This window comes from Lygodium microphyllum, chromosome 12 (genome assembly GCF_053477565.2).
Source record: "Lygodium microphyllum isolate KBCC chromosome 12, Lygodium_microphyllum_v1.1.10, whole genome shotgun sequence".
Classification (NCBI taxonomy): Eukaryota; Viridiplantae; Streptophyta; class Polypodiopsida; order Schizaeales; family Lygodiaceae; genus Lygodium; species Lygodium microphyllum.
Genome location: NC_141146.1, coordinates 17,823,884 through 17,844,923, shown reverse-complemented (window position 1 = coordinate 17,844,923; position 21,040 = coordinate 17,823,884). Strand labels below are relative to the sequence as shown.

General features: G+C 42.8%; 1 protein-coding gene across 5 annotated transcripts in view; it reads right to left on the bottom strand.

The window, feature by feature from the left end:
- PFT1 (phytochrome and flowering time regulatory protein (PFT1)) overlaps window positions 1-21,040 on the bottom strand; it is a 194,660-nt gene that overhangs the window by 106,905 nt on the left and 66,715 nt on the right. For all 5 annotated transcript variants that reach the window (XM_087689221.1, XM_087689222.1, XM_087689223.1 and 2 more), the window contains 2 exons: window positions 6,129-6,335; window positions 5,968-6,033 (listed from right to left, as the gene is read on the bottom strand). In XM_087689221.1, coding sequence (XP_087545347.1) covers window positions 5,968-6,033; window positions 6,129-6,335 — 273 coding nt within the window. The remainder of the gene's footprint in view (window positions 1-5,967; window positions 6,034-6,128; window positions 6,336-21,040) is intronic.

The following is a 21,040-nucleotide window of genomic DNA, read 5'->3' as shown; positions in this document are numbered from 1 at the left end:
TAGGTAAAAGCTACAACAAGCCCAGCTACCTTCTAACATACGATGCGTGTCCTAACAAACTTTTCTACATCATACCTCAAAGCTGGCAAAGGTTCCACTACCTTGACCGTGGATTCAATACTTCTCTATCCTATATACAAAGGAACATGACTTTCAACGATAACTCTAGGCCTCTACTTCTTTGTGACACACAATCATCCATGCACCATCAGAAATCCATAAGTCTGATTCAGCAGCATATTGCTCTTTCATGGCATCCAACTCGGTATGATAAACCATGCTCACAACTGAAATTTGTAGTTTACATAACAGTGCATCAGTCAAAACATTCTTCTTACCATCAATATGTACAATCTGAAAATAAAACATGGAGACCAAAACATTCTTTTTACCATCAATATGTATAATCTGAAAATGAAACATACAGAAAAAATTCGACCATCTCATATGCTTCTCTAACAACTTTGTCTACATCAGAAAGTACCTCAAAGTCTGATGTCTATCTGCACTATAAAATTAGCCCCCAAAAAATAATGTTTCAATGAAAACTCCGCATGAATTACAGCCAAAAGCTCTTTCTCATAGACTTGCAAATTCTTCTTATATTTCCTGTAGTAAAAATATAACCCCAAGAAGCTAGAAATCTCATGTACATTTCTCAAAGGTGGCCATGATTGTATTACCTCAACCTTGCAAGATCCATGCGAATACCATCAACCAATACAATATGTCCAAAAAGTGGATTCAATACAAAAATATTTCACTTTTCTTGTCATTGATAACCAACCTATGCTTATGCAATTCATTGAACACAATGTCCAAGTGTTTTCTATGCTCTACCTCATTCTTTGAATAGGCAATCATGTAATCAAAGAAAGTGTCCACAAATCCTCTATGTGGCCTGAAGATGCAATCCATCATCCAATTGAAAGTAGCAAGAGCATCTTTAAGTCCAAAAGGCATGTCAAGAAACTCATACAACTAAAAATATGTCCTCAAAACTATCTTAGCCACACCCTCCAGTCTAGTGTGTATCTGATGATACCTACTTTTCATCATGACATCATCGATCCGAGGGGTTGGAAATGGATTCTTTGTCGTGATTTTGTTCAAAGTACGATAGTCAATTCACATATACCATGAGCCATCCTTTTTCTACAAAAATAACACTGGAGAACAAAAAAGATATATATTGGGCTGAATCAGCCATCTTTCTAACAGCTCATTCACTTGACTCATAATCTCCTACTGGGTTGCATTGACTCTATAGGTGGCTTGTTAGGTGGGCTACTTCCGAGGATAAGATCTATGCCATGATCTTCAAGTCATTCAAGCGGTAGCTACCCTCAAAGTGACTGCGAGAAGCAATCAGTATACATTTTCAAAAATGATATGTGATCTTTCTCTAACTTAGACATATTTCCAACATTCTCACTATCATCCTTATCCTTAGCAAAAACCAACTACGTTGAAAGATGAATTTTCATTACTTTAGAGATAGCACTTGCAAATACAACAAGGACGACAAATTTTCCTTTCAACTTTACATCAACTGTGAGTATCTTTCTCTTATGCTAAATAGTAATCTTTTTTACACGTGAATCAATCACTGCATACATACGATGATACCATGGCATACCAAGCAACGCATCATATCCCTCGAGTAGAGAAATGAAAAACTCTTCACTATCCACATATCCCTGTATATGCAATTGAAGCTTTCCAATGAATAGTGTGACAAGCTTTGAATGGCCTTTACATGCCATTCCAACTTTCCCTATAGGTCCCATCGCATCCTCTCTGATGCCCAGATGAGCTCCCATATCAACAGAGATGAAGATGACTCATGCACCACTATCAAAGAATATTGATGCATATTGATTCCTGATTTTGCCCCATGCTCGGCATAAGTGAATAGCATCATCATTGGGCTAATCACTAACAACATTGGGCACCAATCCCACTAATGTTATGGACTTCTTTCCCTTACAATCTCCTTGATTTTCTAATTTTTCAGCTTGTTGTCTATTGGGACAGTCCTTTGCAATGTGACCCTCCTGTTCAAAAATGAAACATTTATTTGCAACCATTGATTCCCTACACTATGTCAATGTTTCCAAGCTCTTTCTTTTCTATTTTGGCCACTTTTCAGGCTGATTTCTAATCTGCCCCTTTTTTCAGCCTTAAACGACTCTTTTTAATCGGCTTTTCCCCACTCTTTAGGAAACATGAATCCTTCCTACATAGCAAAGCATCTGCCATAGCAACAGTCTCTATGAGCTGAGACATACTAGAGACCGTGAATTTAATGCGAAAATCTTTGATTCCTTTAGGTAGCCAACAAACATATTTTCCCACTTGCTCGTAAACAGATACGAGGTGATAAGAAGTGACAGGCAATAATAAATCCCAAGACTTGTTATTGTATTGCTCCAAATTATTGTATTTCTTAGCATCCAACTTATTCCAAGCCGTCATGATATCCACCTCAAAGGTACTTGTCGACCGATTCAATGTAAACATTTGTTTGAATTATACCCATGTTGACAGTGCCCTACCTTGCATTAAAAGAGTGGACCACCACTACAATGCATTTTTTTTCAAGAAAGTGACTACCTTTCGAATTTTTCAGGACTCAATGAAGTTTCCCCCTGAATAGGCTACATCAAACTACTAAATGAAAGTCAAAGCTTTTAGCCTATCTGGTGTACTACTAAAGGACTCAAACTTCACTGCTTTTTAACCCTCATCATAGTCTTTTGTTGCCCCCTTTGCGTGTCAAGTTGTTATACATTGGATGTTACAAAAAGAGTGCATTTGCTTGATTTACATCAAAACTAACAGCAAACAAAGCATTTACATAACCAGTACTCATTCCTTGAGCCCCATAGCATTCGGGAGTACAGATGCATAACCAACCATGCTACTTTGTGCCCCAAGCATCAAGCCAATGCTGCCATACATATCGTTTTTACACATTTTCAGTCATACCCGAGTCCATTGGGCCTTGCACCCCATGCATTGACTGCTGTATACCATAGGGATTTGTGTCATACATTCCCGTATGCAATCCCTGTCCAATCATAGCATGAAAAGTTGTACTACCACCAAAGTATAATGATTGCCCCATTATAGTATGCATCTTGCTGTCCAAAATCCATTGGATTGGCACTTCCATGATGGCCTTTCATTTACATTGCTTGCCCCGTAGATACCAACTATTTTGCTTCATTAGCATCTTTGGGAGCTTCAAGTGAAGACTTTGACATTACCTCCGATGCACCTTACTATCCCGAAGGTGTGGAAGATTACTTTTTCTTCTTGCCCTTATTGTCCTTCTTCTCAGTATTCAAAAATCGAGTGAGCTGAGGATCCTTTGCCAATTCAGCAAAGAGATTTGTAATTGTCCTCATCAGATTCTTGAATTGGTCATCAAATTTCTCTTCACTTTGCTGGTCATCAGGCTCATTATGCCTTGAAGGCCCTACATCTTGCCCAACAACAATATTTTCAACTTGCTGACCATGGTATGAAAACCTTGCATCACTACTTGATTCCATCTCACTCTATGAAGACATATTGCTATAATTTCTCAACTAAAAGAAAAAAATAACACTAGCACAAAGCTCTGGCTTAAATCTGGTGCCTCGGACCCACCAAATCAAGAGATTGAGTGGTATCCCAACAATGGAACCATGAAACCAATCTTCCTTCTCAAATAGAGTGGTAATTCCCCTAATCAAGCAGTTAATTACGGCAATCAGCAAATAGATATAAATTGAAATGCACAATTTACCTTAATAATCTTAGACATTGCACACTCTATTGGTCCCAAAACTAAAATCCCCTTTCGTATCTCTTTATCTTCAATTGCCAATGGATTGATTACAGGACAAGATTCCAAAATCTCCTTAGCTAATCCAAAAGCCCCTTGCTAGTCTAGCAATAAGAGAACAAATTGGGCAATTTGCCCCTTGAATTTCACCCTGAATTTCACCTAAAACTTACTCTAATTGGACCCCAACTGGCCAATGCTGCCACAAATTTACAATGAATGATTGGGCATCTGAAATCCCTAACAATACAAAAAATTTCAAGTGCTAATTTCAGTGTACAATGCCTTCACCTATCGGCACAGGTCCCGTGGAGGCTACTAAACCCTAATTTCTGCAAAGATTTTAAGAGTTTACAACAAAACTTCATTTTGCTATCCACCAAATATGACTGAGATCTCCTCCAAATGGCTCATAAATGCTGAGATCTCCTAAGAATGGGTTGGAATAGGTGAGCGAATGCCAGAGAAAGAGAATTCAGAATTTCATACTGGAAAACCCCAGAATCAGCCTGCAGCCTAATGTTGTTGCCTGCCACCTAGAGCCTCCAGAATGCTATTGCCTACTTCTGAATACTCTCGTCTGCTATTGATGATGGTCTTCCTGCTGTTGTGAGCTCCAAAATAGCTCCTATCTCCTATCTCAGCTGGTGGCCCACTACAGAAAATCAAACCAACAACTCTCTCTCTCTCTCTCTCTCTCTCTCTCTCTCTCTCTCTCTCGTTGAAACTCATGAATGGCTGAGACCTAGCCCCAAAAAAAAAGTTTTCTCAGATTGCATGGGCAATTTTGCCAAGTGGCAGCCTTCTAACCCCATTTTCTACATTATCCAATCATTAAATTAATTTTTAAAATTAAATAATTCTAAAAATTAATTTCAGCCCTTCTAACCGTGCCCAAAATTAAATGTGCCCATCCATAATTAAATTGGCTAGGCCATTAGAAACCTAGAGTAGTCCCCAACTTTGTTGACCCTTAGACTAGTATTAATTAATTAATTAACGCTAATCCTTAGTGTCATCACTAACACTTATTGGCCAAACAACTGTCCTAGGGCCAAAACTAACACCAACAGACCAACAAAACCCAATTGGTATAACTTATAATAACCTTTGCCTTTGACATCCACTGCATCCTTAGGGTCCTTGGACTATTACCATGCAATAATTGCCATCTTATCACATGTGCTAAACAACCTTGCACATTTGATTAATAACTTAATCAAATGTTATCAACAAGATTAAAGCATCTCAAAATTGCATATCCCTGTGACATAATGTCTATAGATTGCAGCAAAAATATATTGAGAGACACAAAGCTTTTGTTTTTCAACTATTACATGTGAAGCATAGTTCAAGAAACAGTCTTTCCTGCAAAATACAAAGAGATTGTTGATTAGTTATATTATATCTATGTTTTCTCCATAAGAAGAAGCACAATTAAGAATGAAAAAGAATCTAAGCTAAATTTGCAAATGTGGCAGGTCAAATCTCCTCAAAAAGATCTACTGAGCAAGGGTCACTGCAAAAGCTCCTAAGGTTAGATTCTGATCATCCAAAGCAATACATATCACATGTTCAATGCATACATAATATCTACAGCTTGGATCTGAATGTGTCACTCATTCATGCAATGAGTGCTCAGACTATTAATACAAGCTCACACTAAATTATTGTATCGTACAATTAAAGCTATGGATATACACAAAACGCATGACTTAAAGACCCATTTCAGAGTTTGGCTTAAGTGGTGCAGTTAGCCCATTTCACAAATGATAGTCGCTATGTGGGGATGGCTTAACTACATAACTTCTATACAGTTCCAATATTGAAAGCCTCTCTTCTGATCAAAAAACAAATTATAGCTCAAGGTATCATGTCGTGCTCCTTGCAAGAAAGCACAAGCAGATTGGTGCCAAAAAATAGATGTGTCAAATCTTGTATACTACTTTCCCAGCATCAAAAGTTTGAGATCATGATAGAAGTTATGATAATCTTCATGTCACACTATTATATCATTATGAACAAACCATTCTACTAATAATTAGAAGGCAAAGATCAAGCAAAATCCATTACTTTTCTTGCTTGCTGTCACAAGTTCAAATAAGAAATAAGAAAACCTTTAGAGAACTTACCCCATTGAAGATGGACTTCAGTAAAGGAAGTTGTCGTGGAGAAATGACAGAGAGAGAGACAAGGCACTGAACAAAACCAGATCCTTTTAAACTCAAAAACACTAAACGTACCACTGTTATGACAGCATAAAAAGAACATCAGTAATGTGAAGAAATTTTGCCTGTGCAAAAGCTTTGGCAACAGTGTCAGCATCAGTGAGCCACCAATGCTCAGCAAGAGGGTCACCAGTTGTACTCGGCTGAATTAAATTATGCACAGGAGGTCGTAATATAGGAGTTGGAAGACGATGAGGATTAGATGCAGCCACAAGAAGACAATGTTTTTGTCTCTCTATTACTTGAGAAACTGGAGGATTTGGACAGCACATCTGTAAACAGAATAGAAAAAATTAAGCTTTTAAAATTTCAAAGAGAACATAAACAACAGAATTTGGACAACACTAAGCCAAAAACAGAAAGACAAATGATCATGGGGACTATGGGACTTGATAGGATCACTACCTGCAGCTAACACACTCAATTCCAAACGAGGACAAACCAAGAATGAAATCCAAAAATGCCAATTCAGATTATGAGGCCTACCATGATGCTATATGACCTCTTTTCTCAAGGAAAGACTCTTAAAAATATCTGTACTAAAACAATGCAAACCACAAAAATAAGTAGCAAGGACCAAGACTGACAAAGGAAAAGAAAGACAATCACTAGGATCGATGGGACCAAATAAGATCACTAGCTGCAGCTAACATATGCACAGTTCCAAAACAGGACAAACCAAGAACATCTAGAGTGATATAGAGCCAAACACACAGTAGCTACAACCAGGATCACTAGAGAAAGCAACAGAATACACAAACACAAGCAAAAAAACCTGTGTTAAGCTATTTAGCCTAAACTAATCCCACAACCCCACTGCAAGCCGCAAGTCTTTATGCTAGACATTATATTGGCACCTCAAATGTGTGCATGCTAGTTGGACCACTTTTGGCGGTGCTCCCAGGGCACTCGTATGAGTTTTTGCTATGTAGGTTAGTCCTAGGCTCTAACAGTTACACTAGTACTTTGGCATCTCATTGTGAGGACTTTGGACATGAGAGTTCTTCTTATCAGCATGAATGCAAGGCTACCATTGTTCATCCTTTTCATCAATGGTGATGACTATTGTATCTTGTCATGTTGCACACTAGTGGATTCTTAAGTGTATATTGTGTTCTTTTGTTTACAATTTTATGTTGACATTTTGTCTCTATGCTCATTGATATTGTACCTTTGCTTCTACATTGTATCAATCCAGACATAGAATTGGACTCTAGGTTGTGATTCAACAGGATATTGGCTGCCATGCTTGCTTAGCCATTGATATGCATCCCTCATGGTAAAGGTTTGTTTTTGTATGAATACAATGATTCTGATTAGGCAAGAGATCCTGACACCCAACATTCCCATGGTGGCTACATATTCTCCCTGGACACGGCTCCCATTGTATGGTCTAGTTGCAAACAAGAGATGATGGTTGCCTCCACTACCAAGGCAAAGTATTGCACTCTCTACAATGGCACCACATAGGCCATCTACTTGAGGAGAGTTTAATGGCACAGTTTCAATTCCCATGCGACATACCAACTATGATCTTCTATGATAACCAAAGTGTCATAGCAATAGTTAGTAACCCCATCAGCAGTAGTTAGGCACCATTGTATAGCCTTTTTCTTGAGCATGGCATTCTGCATTGCCCCTTGCATCACCCTAGTCCCCACGCAATGGCATGTTGTTCTTGTAAATATGCATCTATGAATATTTATCCCTTTTCCATCATCAAAAAGTAATCAACTTGGATCCACCATATTCGCGGTAACTCCTATGGCAACCTCCATGACAGGACCTCATTCTACATATACCCTCCATATATTCTTCATCAGTCACACCCATATCTGGTTGGGATAGCTTTTGTTTTGTGATGTTGAATTTAAACATCCCTTATTCTCCCCTAGGAGCACAAATACTTGAAAGGACCAAAGTAAATAAACAATTTTCTTTTTAAGAAGAGAAAGTTCAAAGCGGTTGCATCGCCTTTGCAAGTCCTAGTAGGCCATTGGGCAACCAATAAGCACCCTTGGTCCCATACCTTGGCTTTTCTCGAGTAACCCTTTGGGCTCCCAAGGTAAAGTAATCATCACCTCTGTAGTCTCAGTAGGCCATGGGTTGTGAAGTTATGCTAGGGTTTGCACTAAGGAAACACAACATATATGACCAAGACTAAAACACAAACTCGGACAAAGACAAGCAAAACTCAAACACAAAGACAAACACGGAGAGAAGAAACTTTGAAGTGAATGAATGCTATAAATGAATTTAAGAGTGTACAGAATGCCCAAGGACATAGTAATGCAATGTCAGAGAGTGACGTCCACTGAAGACGGATCCTAAGTACTGTAACCACTAGTCAGAGATGAGAGAGTGCTGAATAATGAAGGGCAGCAGGCTGGTCACCAAAACACAATAGTCGGAGGCTGAAATTTTGTAAATGTAGTAGTGTACCACCAAAGGAAAGCTGCAAACTAATCACCCGAGGCAAAGAACTGTCACATGACAATAAGAAAGGTGTCTGCTGATGTAGACAGCCTGTTGGACAACAAAAATGCAAATACTGCAACAGTCGCCCGATGGGAGAGATGGCAACAGCCCGTCACCTAGCACCAGATGCTAAAAATGCAAGATGATCAAGTGCTATGGTAACCATAGCAAATGGTAGGTGGCTAATGGCTGAAATCTACACAATAGAGTGAGAAACTTGCACAAAAGGATAATGTTAAATGGTGGGCAGCCCGTCTATTTATAGATGTTGAAGGGTGCTCCAAAAAAATTAATGTTTTGGGGGACCAATAAAACTCTCTCAAACCACGTACCAGATTTGTGTTTTTCATTAATTAAGCGTGTTTTGGGGCTATTTAAAATTGTTAATCAGTTGTAAAGCATGTTTTAGCTCAACACCCCCTCTCAAGCCCAAAACTGAGCCTAAAAAGGAAGGCCTACAATGTTTACCCCAAGGCATCCCACCCCAAAGCAGTCGGGGTATCAAACATAGGATACACATCAGTTGCCTAGTAGCCTACCAAGACTAAGAGGCGATGGTTATCTTACCAAAAGAGTCCAAGTAGTCACCCTAGAGAGATCAGGGCATCAAACAAAGGGTACTTGTCAGCTGCCCAGTGGCCTACCAAGCCCTACAAACACAGATGAAACCATGTTGAACTTTTTTTTTTTGTTTGTGTGCGCGCGGAGGGGGTAAAAAGGGCTTTGTAACTATACCATGGCATTATCACCGGAAACACTTACATAGGGAGTAGTAGTGACTCTAAGCCCTACTTGGTCTCCACTCTACATGTGATTCCCTATATCCAGTGGTGAACCCTCTTATGTGTGGCGTCACGAGGGTGTAATCCTAGGATGTGCCTATGTTGTACCATTTCTTTGACTGAATAATACAAGAGTATACCTTGCTCTTACATATCGTGTTACCTTTTTGTGCCATGTTGAGTGAGTAACGAGTACACGTGTATCACACTTGGTATCAAAGCAACTCTTGCTCGGAGTGGAGTGCTCACGGAAGCAGGAGATAAGATCCAATGCCTCGAAGAGAACAAGCCAAAACGACCCATGTCGTATCGCCCCACGTCGCGTCGACCCTCGTCGAGCCGACCTCTGTCGTGTCGACCCTCGACGCGTCAACCCCGGCGTAACATCCTCGGCACGACAACCCCAACACCATCCACCATCTGAAGACGTGACGTGGCTTCCCTGTGCACAACCACCACCCAAAGGCAAAACGCGGCTTCTCCGTATCCACAACCCCCAAAGCCGAGGCGTGGCTTCCCCCCTGACCACATGGAGGACGACAGAGAGGATGTATCCATCCCAATAATGAAAGAGAGGAAGAAGAGTAGAGGACAAGAATGGAGAGTAGCCCAAGCGGAGAAGGTAGCCGGATTGGACAGGCAATTGAAGGGCATGTCAGGCATGCTGGAGTCAATTTGGAGAAACATACGGATGAAGGAGGAAGAGGAAAGAATAAAATTAAAAGTGGAGCAAGGCTATAGAGAGTGGGTGTTACAACAACAAGAAGAGGAGAAAAGGCAAAAAATACAAGAGGAGATGGATAGATTTGGGAGAGAGGAGACTTCTAGGAGGGCGCAAGATACAAGAAAAGACAAGGAGAAGATAGTAGAAGCCAGAAGTAAGAAGAAGGACAAAAAACACAACCATAGAGAAGAGGAGGATAGTAATAGTGCAAAAGATGACTACTAAATTCAAGATGCCCCAACCCGCCAAGTACAAAGGAGAGGGATGGGTTAGTCCTAAAGAAATGGATTGCAAAAGTGGACAGATACTTGAAGTATGCCAGAACCACCGAAGATAGGAAGAGAGAGGTGGCAGCAATCTACTTGGAGGAGGACACTGCTAGTTGATACCTGCTGGAACAAGAGCAAGGACACACCATCTTTTCATGGGAAAAACTCCAAGAGGAACTCAAAGATTACTTCATTCTAAAGATGGATAAATTCAAAGTTAGAGATAAATGGAGAAACCTCAAGCCAACGCAAGGGAAGATGAAAGAGTATGTCAACAAATACAGGCAACTCATGTTGCAACTACCCAACATGGACACTGACACCAAACTGCATGGATTCTTATTTGGGATGCAAGAATGGGCTAGAAGAGACATAGAGAGGCAGGAGCCAACCAGCTTAGCCAAGGCCATGAGAATGGCTGAAAGATTAGTGGATCTAGAAGGTAGGAGGATCACCCAGGGGAATCAAAACAGATTCAACACCAACCTCAACAACAATTCTTGGACCTCGAGACCCAATGCTCCTAGAGGCCCATTCACGAAGACGCAGAGCTAGACCTCAAGCACAACCCAAGCCGTGTCACAATCCACCTTATTACCAACAGGGGCAGTTCGCAGATGGGGCAACAACTACTACAGGCCAACCCCAAGTGCATCATATGGTCCCACGGGATCAAACACATCATGGTGGAGACCCCCAGGCCCAACCACAGGGATCAGAAGTTTCAAATGCGAGGGACCACACTATCAAAACAAATGCCCCATGGAAGACACAACCTCAGCAAGTGGATCAAGGGTGACAACCACTAGTGCGTATGGAGGAGAGGAACCGCAAACTCCGCGCATCCAAGAAATCCCAACCAGAAGTAATGAAAGCATGGACCACCCAAGAGTGGGGACAGTCAATGTGCGACCTCAATGCATCGCAGCCCGGGTAGCAGCAGTCCACTACCTGTACATCAAGGGCAGAGTGAGCGAAGGGAATCAAGCTATTATGGTGGACATAGGGGCCACCCACAACTTTATCACACCGGAGTACACAGCCAAACATGGATTGAAATTGTCTAAGGCCCCACAAAGATTAACAGTAACATTCGCACAAGGAAAGGCCAAGAAAGTGAAACATGCCTTTGCAGTACAAGTAGAAACCAAGAAATGGAAAGCAAAACTCAACTACTTAGTAATCCCTATGGATGATTTTGAAGTTATTCTAGGCCTAGAATTCTATGATAAATATGTCATCGCAATGTTTGGAAAGGGAGTTAATGAGATAATGCTGGATATGCAAGGAGAAGGCATTAGAGTACCCTGTGAAAGAATGCAGTTGCCACGCAGAACACCAATCAAAGTGCAAATGAAGGAGAATAAACGTCGAATCTCATGCCAAACTGTGAAGTCAAGTTCAAACCAACCAGGAGTACCAACCCAAGCACCACTGTGTCAAGTATACCCTATTAGGCCACGCATCATGACATGCAGTGCCAAGCAAGTGAGAAATCAGTCAAGCAAGGAGACATGGTTTATCTGAGCATGATCCAACCCATTGAGCAAGAGGTCACCAAGAAGCCCAAACCCCAAACCAATAGCACCGAAGTGGCAGAAATACTTGAGGAGTTCAAGGATGTAATGCCAATAGAACTAGCCAAGGGCCTACCACCCAAAAGGGATGTGGACCATAAAATCAAACTGATTCCAAGATCCGCCCCACCAGCCAGAGCCTCTTATCATATGAATCATACAGAACTCATGGAATTGAAGAAGCAAATACATGAATTAGAAAAACAAGGTTTCATCCGCCTCAACAAAGTCCCCCTTTGGTGCCCCAGAGTTGTCTGTTAAGAAGAAGGATGTGGGGTTTAGACTATGTGTAGACTATGGACCCTTAATTAAATCACCATCAAAAACAAATATTCCATGCCCCTAGTGGAGGACCTCTTAGATAGGCTACATGGAGCCAAGTACTTTAGCCGCATAGATCTTAGGTTAGGATACCACTAAATCTGCATAGCTAAAGAAGATATCCCAAAACAGCTTTCCGCACCCGATATGGCAGTTTTGAATGGTTAGTCTTGGGATTTGGACTAAGTAATGAACCCACCACGTTTTGTGGCCTCATGGATGGAGTCTTTAGACCCGAGATAGATATCTTTGTCATTATCTAATTGATGATCTCCTAGTCTATAGCAAAACCCCAGAAGAAGGATTCAAATGAATGGGGAAAGGGGATTAAGGTGTGGGGCGGGGGGGTGGGGTTAGGGGGGACCTTTTGGTTGGGAGGCGCGGCTCTGCCTGGGGGTGGGGAATGCCGTAGGGAATGGCGGGGGGAGGACGAAACGCGGCTAGGTGGGGCGAGCGTTCTGGAGCTCGGCAACGCGTGACGAGGGCTGTGGCGAGCAATGCGACAACATAAGCTATATGCTAAACCAGAAAAATGTGAGTTTACAGTAAAAGAGTTAGAATTCCTAGGATTCATTGTAGGAGCACTTGGTATCAAAGCGGACCCCAAGAAAGTAGAAGCCGGTCAAAAATGGCCTATATTGAAGACTGAACGGTGGTGGGGTTAGAGGGACCTTTTGGTTGGGGGGGTGGCTGCCTGGGGGTGGGGGATACCGTAGGGAAAGGCAACGGGAGGACGAAACATGGCTAGGTGGGACGGGCATTCTGAAGCTCGACGGCGCGCAACGAGGGCTATGGCAAGAAATGCAACAACATAAGCTATATGCCAAACCAGAAAAATGTGAGTTTGCAGTAAAAGAGTTAGAATTCCTAGGATTCATTGTAGGAGCAGTTGGTATCAAAGTGGACCCCAAGAAAGTAAAAGCCAGCCAAAAATGGCATGTATTGAAGACTGTAAGGGTGGTGGGTTTAGGGGGGACCTTTTGGTCCGGGGGGGGCCCTGCTTGGGGGTGGGGGATACCATAGGGAATGGCGGTGGGAGGACCAAACGCGGCTAGGTGGGGTGGGCCTTCTGGAGTTTGGCGGCGCGCAACGAGGGCTGTGGCGAGCAATGTGACAACATAAGCTATATGCCAAACCAAAAAAATGTGAGTTTGCAGTAAAAGAGTTAGAATTCCTAGGATTTCATTGTAGGAGCAGTTGTTATCAAAGTGGACCCCAAGAAAGTAGAAGCCAGGTAAAATGACCTGTATTAAAGACTGTAAGGGAAGTGCAAGAGTTCCTCGGCTTCACCATATTTTGTAGAAGGTTCATCAAAGATTATAGCCTCATTACTACCCCACTATCTCACCTCACCAAAGAAGATAATACCTTTACATAGGGCAATGAGTAACAGGATGCTTTTGAACAGATGAAGAAATGCATGAGCCAGACCCCTGTCTTGAAAGTACCTAACTTCACCAAACCCTTTGAGATCTCCACAGATGCATCTGATTATGGCATTGGGGGTGTGTTGGTGCAAGAAGGCCACCCCATAGTGTATGAATCCAAGAAGTTCACAGATGCTAAAACTAGATGGAGCACACATGAGAAGGAAATGCTCGAAATAATCCACTGCCTTAGAAAATGGAAGCATTATATTCAAGACAAACACACAGTAGTCTTCACTGACAACATCTCCCTCAAATACTTCCAATCCCAACCAAAGCTATCGGCCAAACAAGCTCACTGGCTAGACTTCCTACCCGAATTTAACGTGGAGATCAAACACAAGCCAGGCTCCACCAACAAGATCGCAGATGCCTTGAGCCGCAAAGCTGATTTGAAGGCCGACAGTGTGATCAGCAGCAACTTCCTTGAGTTAGTGAAAGAAGCTTTGAAACAAGACCAAGACATGAACAAAATTATCTAAGATGTGGAAGCTGACAAGACACCACATGGAATGTATACCCTTGAGGAGGGAACCCTATTTGTAGAAAAGGGATTGTACATCCCCAACAATGTGGAGCTCAAGAAATTCATCTTACATGAAATCCATGATGAAAAACTAGGTGGACACAAAGGATAGAGTAAAATACTAGAGGCCCTTAGGAAGCAGTTCTTTTGGCCAAACATGAAAGAAGAAGTCATTGACTACATCAAGACATGTCCTACATGCCAGCTTGTGAAGGTGCCATGCTCTAAGCCAGTAGGCTTGCTCCAACCAATGCCACTACCTAACCGCCCATGGGATGCAATTAGCATGGACTTCATTGTGAAGCTCCCCAAATCCCATGGATACACCATTATCTTTGTAGTGGCGGACTACTTTTCTAAGCAAGCTTGCTTCATCCCTGCCAAACCACCACTAAATGCCAAAGAGGTAGCACGCCTCTTCTTTACACGTGTTCAAGCTACATGGCCCTTGGCCATAGTGTCAAATAGGGATGGAAGATTCATGAGTGACATGTAGAAGGAACTCTTCAAGAACCTGGAAACACAATTGCGATTCTCATTATCCTTCCACCCCAAGACAGATGGGAAAACAGAACGAGTCAACCAAGGCATTGAAGACTATCTCAGAAGTTACGCTCGGGTGGACCAAAAGGATTGGGCCTTGAAACTCGATGTATGGGAATTCTACTACAACACCTCCATCCACTCCGCCACATGTTACACAACCTTTGAACAAGCCATAGAAAAAGAAGTCATCAACCCCCTTGCCTTAGCATCAGGAGGGGCCAAAGCTGATGATCAAGATGTGGAGGAATTCTTAAAGAAATGGAGAGGCCACAACGCGGCGGCCAAGCAAAGCCTAGAACAAAGCGAAATCACTATGACAGAACAAGTCAATAAAAAGAGAAAGGCCGTACTTTTCACCAAGGGCGAAATGGTCCTAGTCAGTTCCAAGAATATGTCGCTCCCAAGAAATATGAGCCCCAAGTTCAATCACCACTACTATGGACCCTACCACATCACTCAAGTGCTGAATGAAGTCACCTACAAGCTCAACCTACCAAAAAGTATTTATGTTCATAATGCCTTTCATGCTCATTTTCTGTGCAAGCCTTATTCCGACAACCAATGGAGGCGGCACCTATCAATGCTCCATTCGAATGGCCCCTTCGAAGTAGAAGCATTCCTCCGACGCCGAGAACAAAAAGGATACCTTGAGTATCTCACCAAGTGGCACAGGCGTCCTCTCAAGAAAGCCACTTGGATCTTGGAAGTAGAGGCACAGGAACATGGCAAAGATGCCATCGCCATCTAGCTCAAGGAGAATCCCACCAATTCTTCCAATGCCCCTTGACCCTTCCAAGAAAAACAGACCTCATCATAGGCCACTAATGCCTCCACTCCTCAAATGTACTTAAGTCCAGGGTGGACTCACATGGTAACCCAAGCAATAAACCCAACAAAAGCCCCTACCAAGTCTAGATGGGCAGACACACACCAGCTTGCTAGAAAAAATTGTGTTAAGATCCCCAAGTCCTAGTGCGGCAAACATTGACCAAATTGATAGTATAGATTGTATTAAGACCCTGCGAATGTCTCAACAAGTCCTAGACCGGGAAACACTGGCCAGCTTGTTAGCAAAAGCTGTATTAAAACCCCGGATTATTCAAATAAACACTACCCTTAGATTGCTGAGGACAGCAATCCAGTAAGCGGGGGTGAGTGTAAGGGCTTTGTAGCTATATAGGGAGTAGAAGTGACTCTGAGCCCTGCTTGGTTTCCACTCTACGTGCGTACCCCGTGGTGAACCCTCTTATGTGCGACGTCACGAGGGTGTAGTCCTAGGATGTGTCTATGTTGTACCATTTTTTTTATTGAATAATACAAGAGTATACCTTGCCCTCACATATCGTGTTACCTTTCTGTGCCGTATTGAGTGAGTAACGAATCCAGGTGCATCACAAGGGCGGAAGGAAGGGGTTGTTGGGTGGCGTTTGAAGTTAATTTTAGGGGTGGTGGCTAATTAAGTAACAGTGACCTGGAAGATGGAAGGAGGGATGGTACACCCAACACATCACAAAACAATACAAGCTTACCCAACCACTCGAGGATGTTGATGATGAGGGAATAGTAATGAAGTATCATGTGAAAAAGGATGATGGTATAATCCACCAATGGAACTAGCTTAGGATCCATCTAGTAGTGCTCTACACAATGGGATGCATGGTATGCTACATGCAGAAGAATGTTCATGCAACAAGTGCCACTTGGATAGTATCCATCGTGGGAAAATTGTTCACTTGTCCAAGTGCCCTAGTACAAAGATGATGAAATCATGCAATGCATGGGAGAATACACAACAATGGAAAAAAGGCCGATGTCGAAGACACGTGTTGAAACCTATAGAATACCAAGAAGAGTAGAAACCCCCTCTCAACCTAGATATTGATACCGAAGAAGAAACAAGAGCCTGATGATATTAGGATTTGTGTGATACAGAGAACCATATGGATGAAGATTATGAAGCATTCCTACTGGAAGAGCAAGGATAGAAGACGCCGCCATGATAGCATCAAGAGAGATGTTGCACAATCCACCACAAGAGAGGAAGCCTCCATATTGGTAGAAGAGTAAAACTCCAAGTAGATGGAACCATGAAAAGAATGGCGTACATCTCCCCTCTCTAGCTCAGGAAGGACTAGTACAAGCCTGTATGTTAGCCCTGTTGAGAAACCCTTCACCCACAATTTGCTTTTTTTGCGTTTCTGCGTTTTTGTATTTAGGGTTTGCAGCCCCAAAAAGGGGTGCCACCCTAGATTGATTGTGCCTATTTATAGGCTACTCTCTCACTCATTCTTTACGACTGATTCATTCAATCCGTCACCTTTTCTCTCCAGCCTCTCCACTGCTCTCACCCCCCTTCAAGAGGTCATTGTGGTTGGTGGTTCCAGGCTGTCTTCATCACCTTCCTTGTGCTACGGCACCCTTGTTCCCTTATATCACATTCACTCCATGATTCAGATCTTCATCATTTCATTCACCAAAGTTTCTTCTCTCTTCTCTTCTCTTCTCTTCTCCATGTTTGCCGAGTTCACTCCGTGTCCCTCCCCGCAAACACTATTGTCTCCCTGGTACATCATCTTTTGACATGGTATCAGAGTTGGATCTCCTCAAACAATGGCAAAGATCCTCCACTCCAGTCATGGCAAAGACCGATGGTGGGTTTGGCATCCACTTCTCTTCTTCTTCTGCTGCATCAAAATCTCATTTTTGCAGGTTTCAAGTGTTTTCAGCTTGCTGCCCACACCCCTTTCGCAAAGGACATTGCAGTCTCAGTTGTCCCTTGCTGTCATCTACAGTCTAATGGCGCCTGTTTCCAGCCTTCCACCAGCAATTTGCAGCTGTTTACAGCAGAGTGACTATTGCTGATCACTCTCCATTCAGAAAACAATCTCGTTTTTGCAGATTCCACGTATTTCAACTTGATGCCCACACCCCAGATACGGAGGACATCCCGGTCCAAGCTGGCCATTGCTGTCTACAACAGTCTAGCGCTTGTTTCCAGCCTATTACGCATTGTTCAGAGCTGATTTTAGCATGCTGACTACCATTGTTGGTTTTTCATGCGTTAAAGTCTCTCTCTCTTCTCACTTGCGTTTTTCTACTGGTTGCAACCTCTTATTGTTAGTCGCATCCTCCTCCCACTGGCAACTCACTTCCAACCTTTCCACTGCCCTCCCACCCCTTGCGGCGAACATTGTAGTTCGTGCTTCACACTGCCTTAATACCCCTTGAGACGGACATTGCAATTCGTGGTTTGTGGATGACCTCTTCCACCTCTTTCTTCTTCAGCAAGGCACACTAGTGCCCATGGCTTCTTTACCAACAGATGACCAGACTACTAGGTCCTTCTACTATGGCATCACTAGACACACCACCGATGCTTGCCAACTAGACACACCACAGAGATCGTTTTGCATCGGCTATTAAAGTACTATGCTCAAGGCAATAAAACGCATCCGATGCACACTGAGTCCTTTTGAGAACATGGAGGATCGATTGGCGCTACGACCTCCTCGAGATCATTGCAATGCTAGCGGCAATCTTCTCCCACCCATTTTCGAGTACAATGGCTACCACAGCCCGCAATTCTGCAGTCCACTCCATCAAGAGACAGTGAGTGTTTGATACTGTCTCCTCGTCAGTCTGCTCCTTCAAGAGATTGTGGCTACTCAACTCCTTCCTCTTCTTTGGCTTCTCGGTCCGCTCCATTGAGAAGCAGCGACTCTTGCCTACTCATTGCTCAATCTAAGCCCCACCCTTCACTCTCGCCTACTTAGGTTCGAGAGGCCACCTTTGGGAATGCTTCACCACCCCAGATACCTTCTTCAACACGACCAACAACACTTCATCCTCAAACATCTCACAGTCCGTGATCCATGAGTTTTTGGATTTCCTATCTACCTCAGAGGGGGATTCAAAGGGGGCTGATCTTTCTTTGCCCTCCAAGGGGGCATCTACATCTATTGCGACTTCAAAGGGGGCTCCTATTCCTCCAGTTTCAAAGGGGGTCCCCACCCACCGCTCAAACATGCAAACCTTGGTGGAGGCCTTTTACCTTCTTCTTCTACCCTTAGATGGACTGGCTTCCTTCCAACGGTCATCTCACCTATTAATTCCCAGGATCTCGAGGATCTACCTACATCGGGGACTTGGCGGTTTAGCCGCGACTTGGTGATGAGGCCTTCATATTCCTTCTTGTATGGATACACCGAGCTAGAGGCTTTCTCTCCCAAGGTTGAGTTTCAAGTTCTCCAATTCACTCTGTCTACTGTTCTTTACTACAAGTTACCTTTCAAGTGCAAATCTTGGATCTTACAGATCCTCTATATCTTTTTCCTCCTCTTCTTCTTGCCTTGGTCACTTGGTCAGCATGGAGCCAACTTCCAAGATCGAGTACGGCCATATCCTTATGGTTCTTGGTACCACACAAAGTCCAACATTCCTCCCATGCATTGCATGTTTTCATCATCTTTGTACTAGGGCGCTTGGGCAAGTGAACAATTTCCCCACGAGGGACACTGTCCAAGTGGCACCTACTACATCAGCATTCTTCAGCATGTAGCATTCCATCTCCACCTCACTCTTCTCCTCTTTCCCTTTTTGGGCATAAGCGGGGGTGTTGAGAAACATTTCACCCGCAATTTGTGTTTTTGCATTTAGAGTTTGCAACCCAAAAAGGGATGCCACCCTAGACTCATTGTGCATATTTATAGGCCACTCTCTTAATCATTCTTTATGACTGGTTCATTCAGTCCATCACCTCTTCTCTCCAGCCTCTCCACTACCCTTACACCCCTTCAGGAGGACATTGTGGTTTGTGGTTTGTGGCACTCTTCATCATCTTCCTTGTGCTACAGCACCCTTGTTTCCTTATATCACATTCACTCCATGATTTAGATCTTCATCATTCCATTCATCAGAGTTTCTTCTCTCTTCTCTTCTCTTCTCCATGTTTGCCGAGTTCACTCCGTGTTCCTCCCTGCAAACCCTACTGTCTTGTTGGTATGTCATCTTTTGACAAGCCCTACACTCAAATACAAAACCCTACAAAAGATATCAAAATCTGCAAGCACAGAGGTGAGTAATGAGATGCTCCAAAAACAAAACTGAAAATATAAGAAAGCAAAGCCAAGTGTAATACAATGAGTATGTTAAGTATGCAGTGGAAGTCTAAAAAGGGAAAGGCTAAGTGTCAGGCCACCATCGTGTATAGCGAGGTGGGGAAGGGATCCAAGAAGGTATAATTGATGCCCTAGGAATGAATCCGTAGAGTGCAATAGGTGAGTCACTAGCAAATCAATTAGCCAATCCTTCAGGAGTAGTAAAGAAGATAAGATACTGAGATTGTCCATGTGCCACATATCCAGTAGTAGCCGTTGGGGCAAATGGAGAAGATGGTACAACAGCCAGAGGCATAGCCCCATTGGACTGGCCAACTAGAGTGGAGGCAATCGCAACAACCTACGGTGGTTTTCTAAGAGGAAGACCTTGGGCCTTGGTAGAATACTCGTTGTCCACTTGACTCGACCTCCGGTTATGTAAGCAAAACCTATTTTTCTCAAGAATTTACCGCCAAAAGGATCGTGTTTCTTTGGTTCCGTCGGAGGAAGTGATATTATCCTTGTTTTGGCTTGCCTTCGCATCTTGCAAGCTCTAATCACTAGTGGTTTTCCCTCCCGAAGAAGAGGCAACCAACCCTCACCCCTCTGAATGGATATGTGTGAAGGACTTCTTGTGGACTTGATCATACAACCTCAAGTAACACAAGAACTGGCACTCAAACTCATAGAAGGTTGGCAATCTAGGTAGTGAGATAATGTGCTAGATAAAATGAAAGTATTTATCAAGTAACTTGTCTAAGAAGAACGTGACTTAATTGATGTCTAGGCAACCAATAGTGGCAAACTCAGTGAATAACCGCCGATATTTGGGCAACTTGACTTTCAAATCATCTCCTTTCTTAATAAAAAACTCTTGAAGCTCAAAATTAAGATTAATACGTCAAGTGTGATCTCAAACCACATAGCGATCAATGAGATAACTCCAATGCTCAGATGCAAGGGAAAAATTGAGAGTGGAACTCAGGAAGCAAACCTTGCATTAGCTCAACATTGACTATGGCATTGTGGGCTCTCCATTGATGGATGTGATCAAGGTGAACTAATTGAGGGTCCTCAGCATAAGCTTGGTACCAACAAGGGTCTAGCATAAGCTCCCAACATAGGCTCAATACCAACAACGAGGTCCCAAAATCCCTAAGATTCAAGCACTTATTGCATGAAGTTTGACCAAGTGGCAAAATTTGGCCCGTTAAAACATGTCTTATCCATG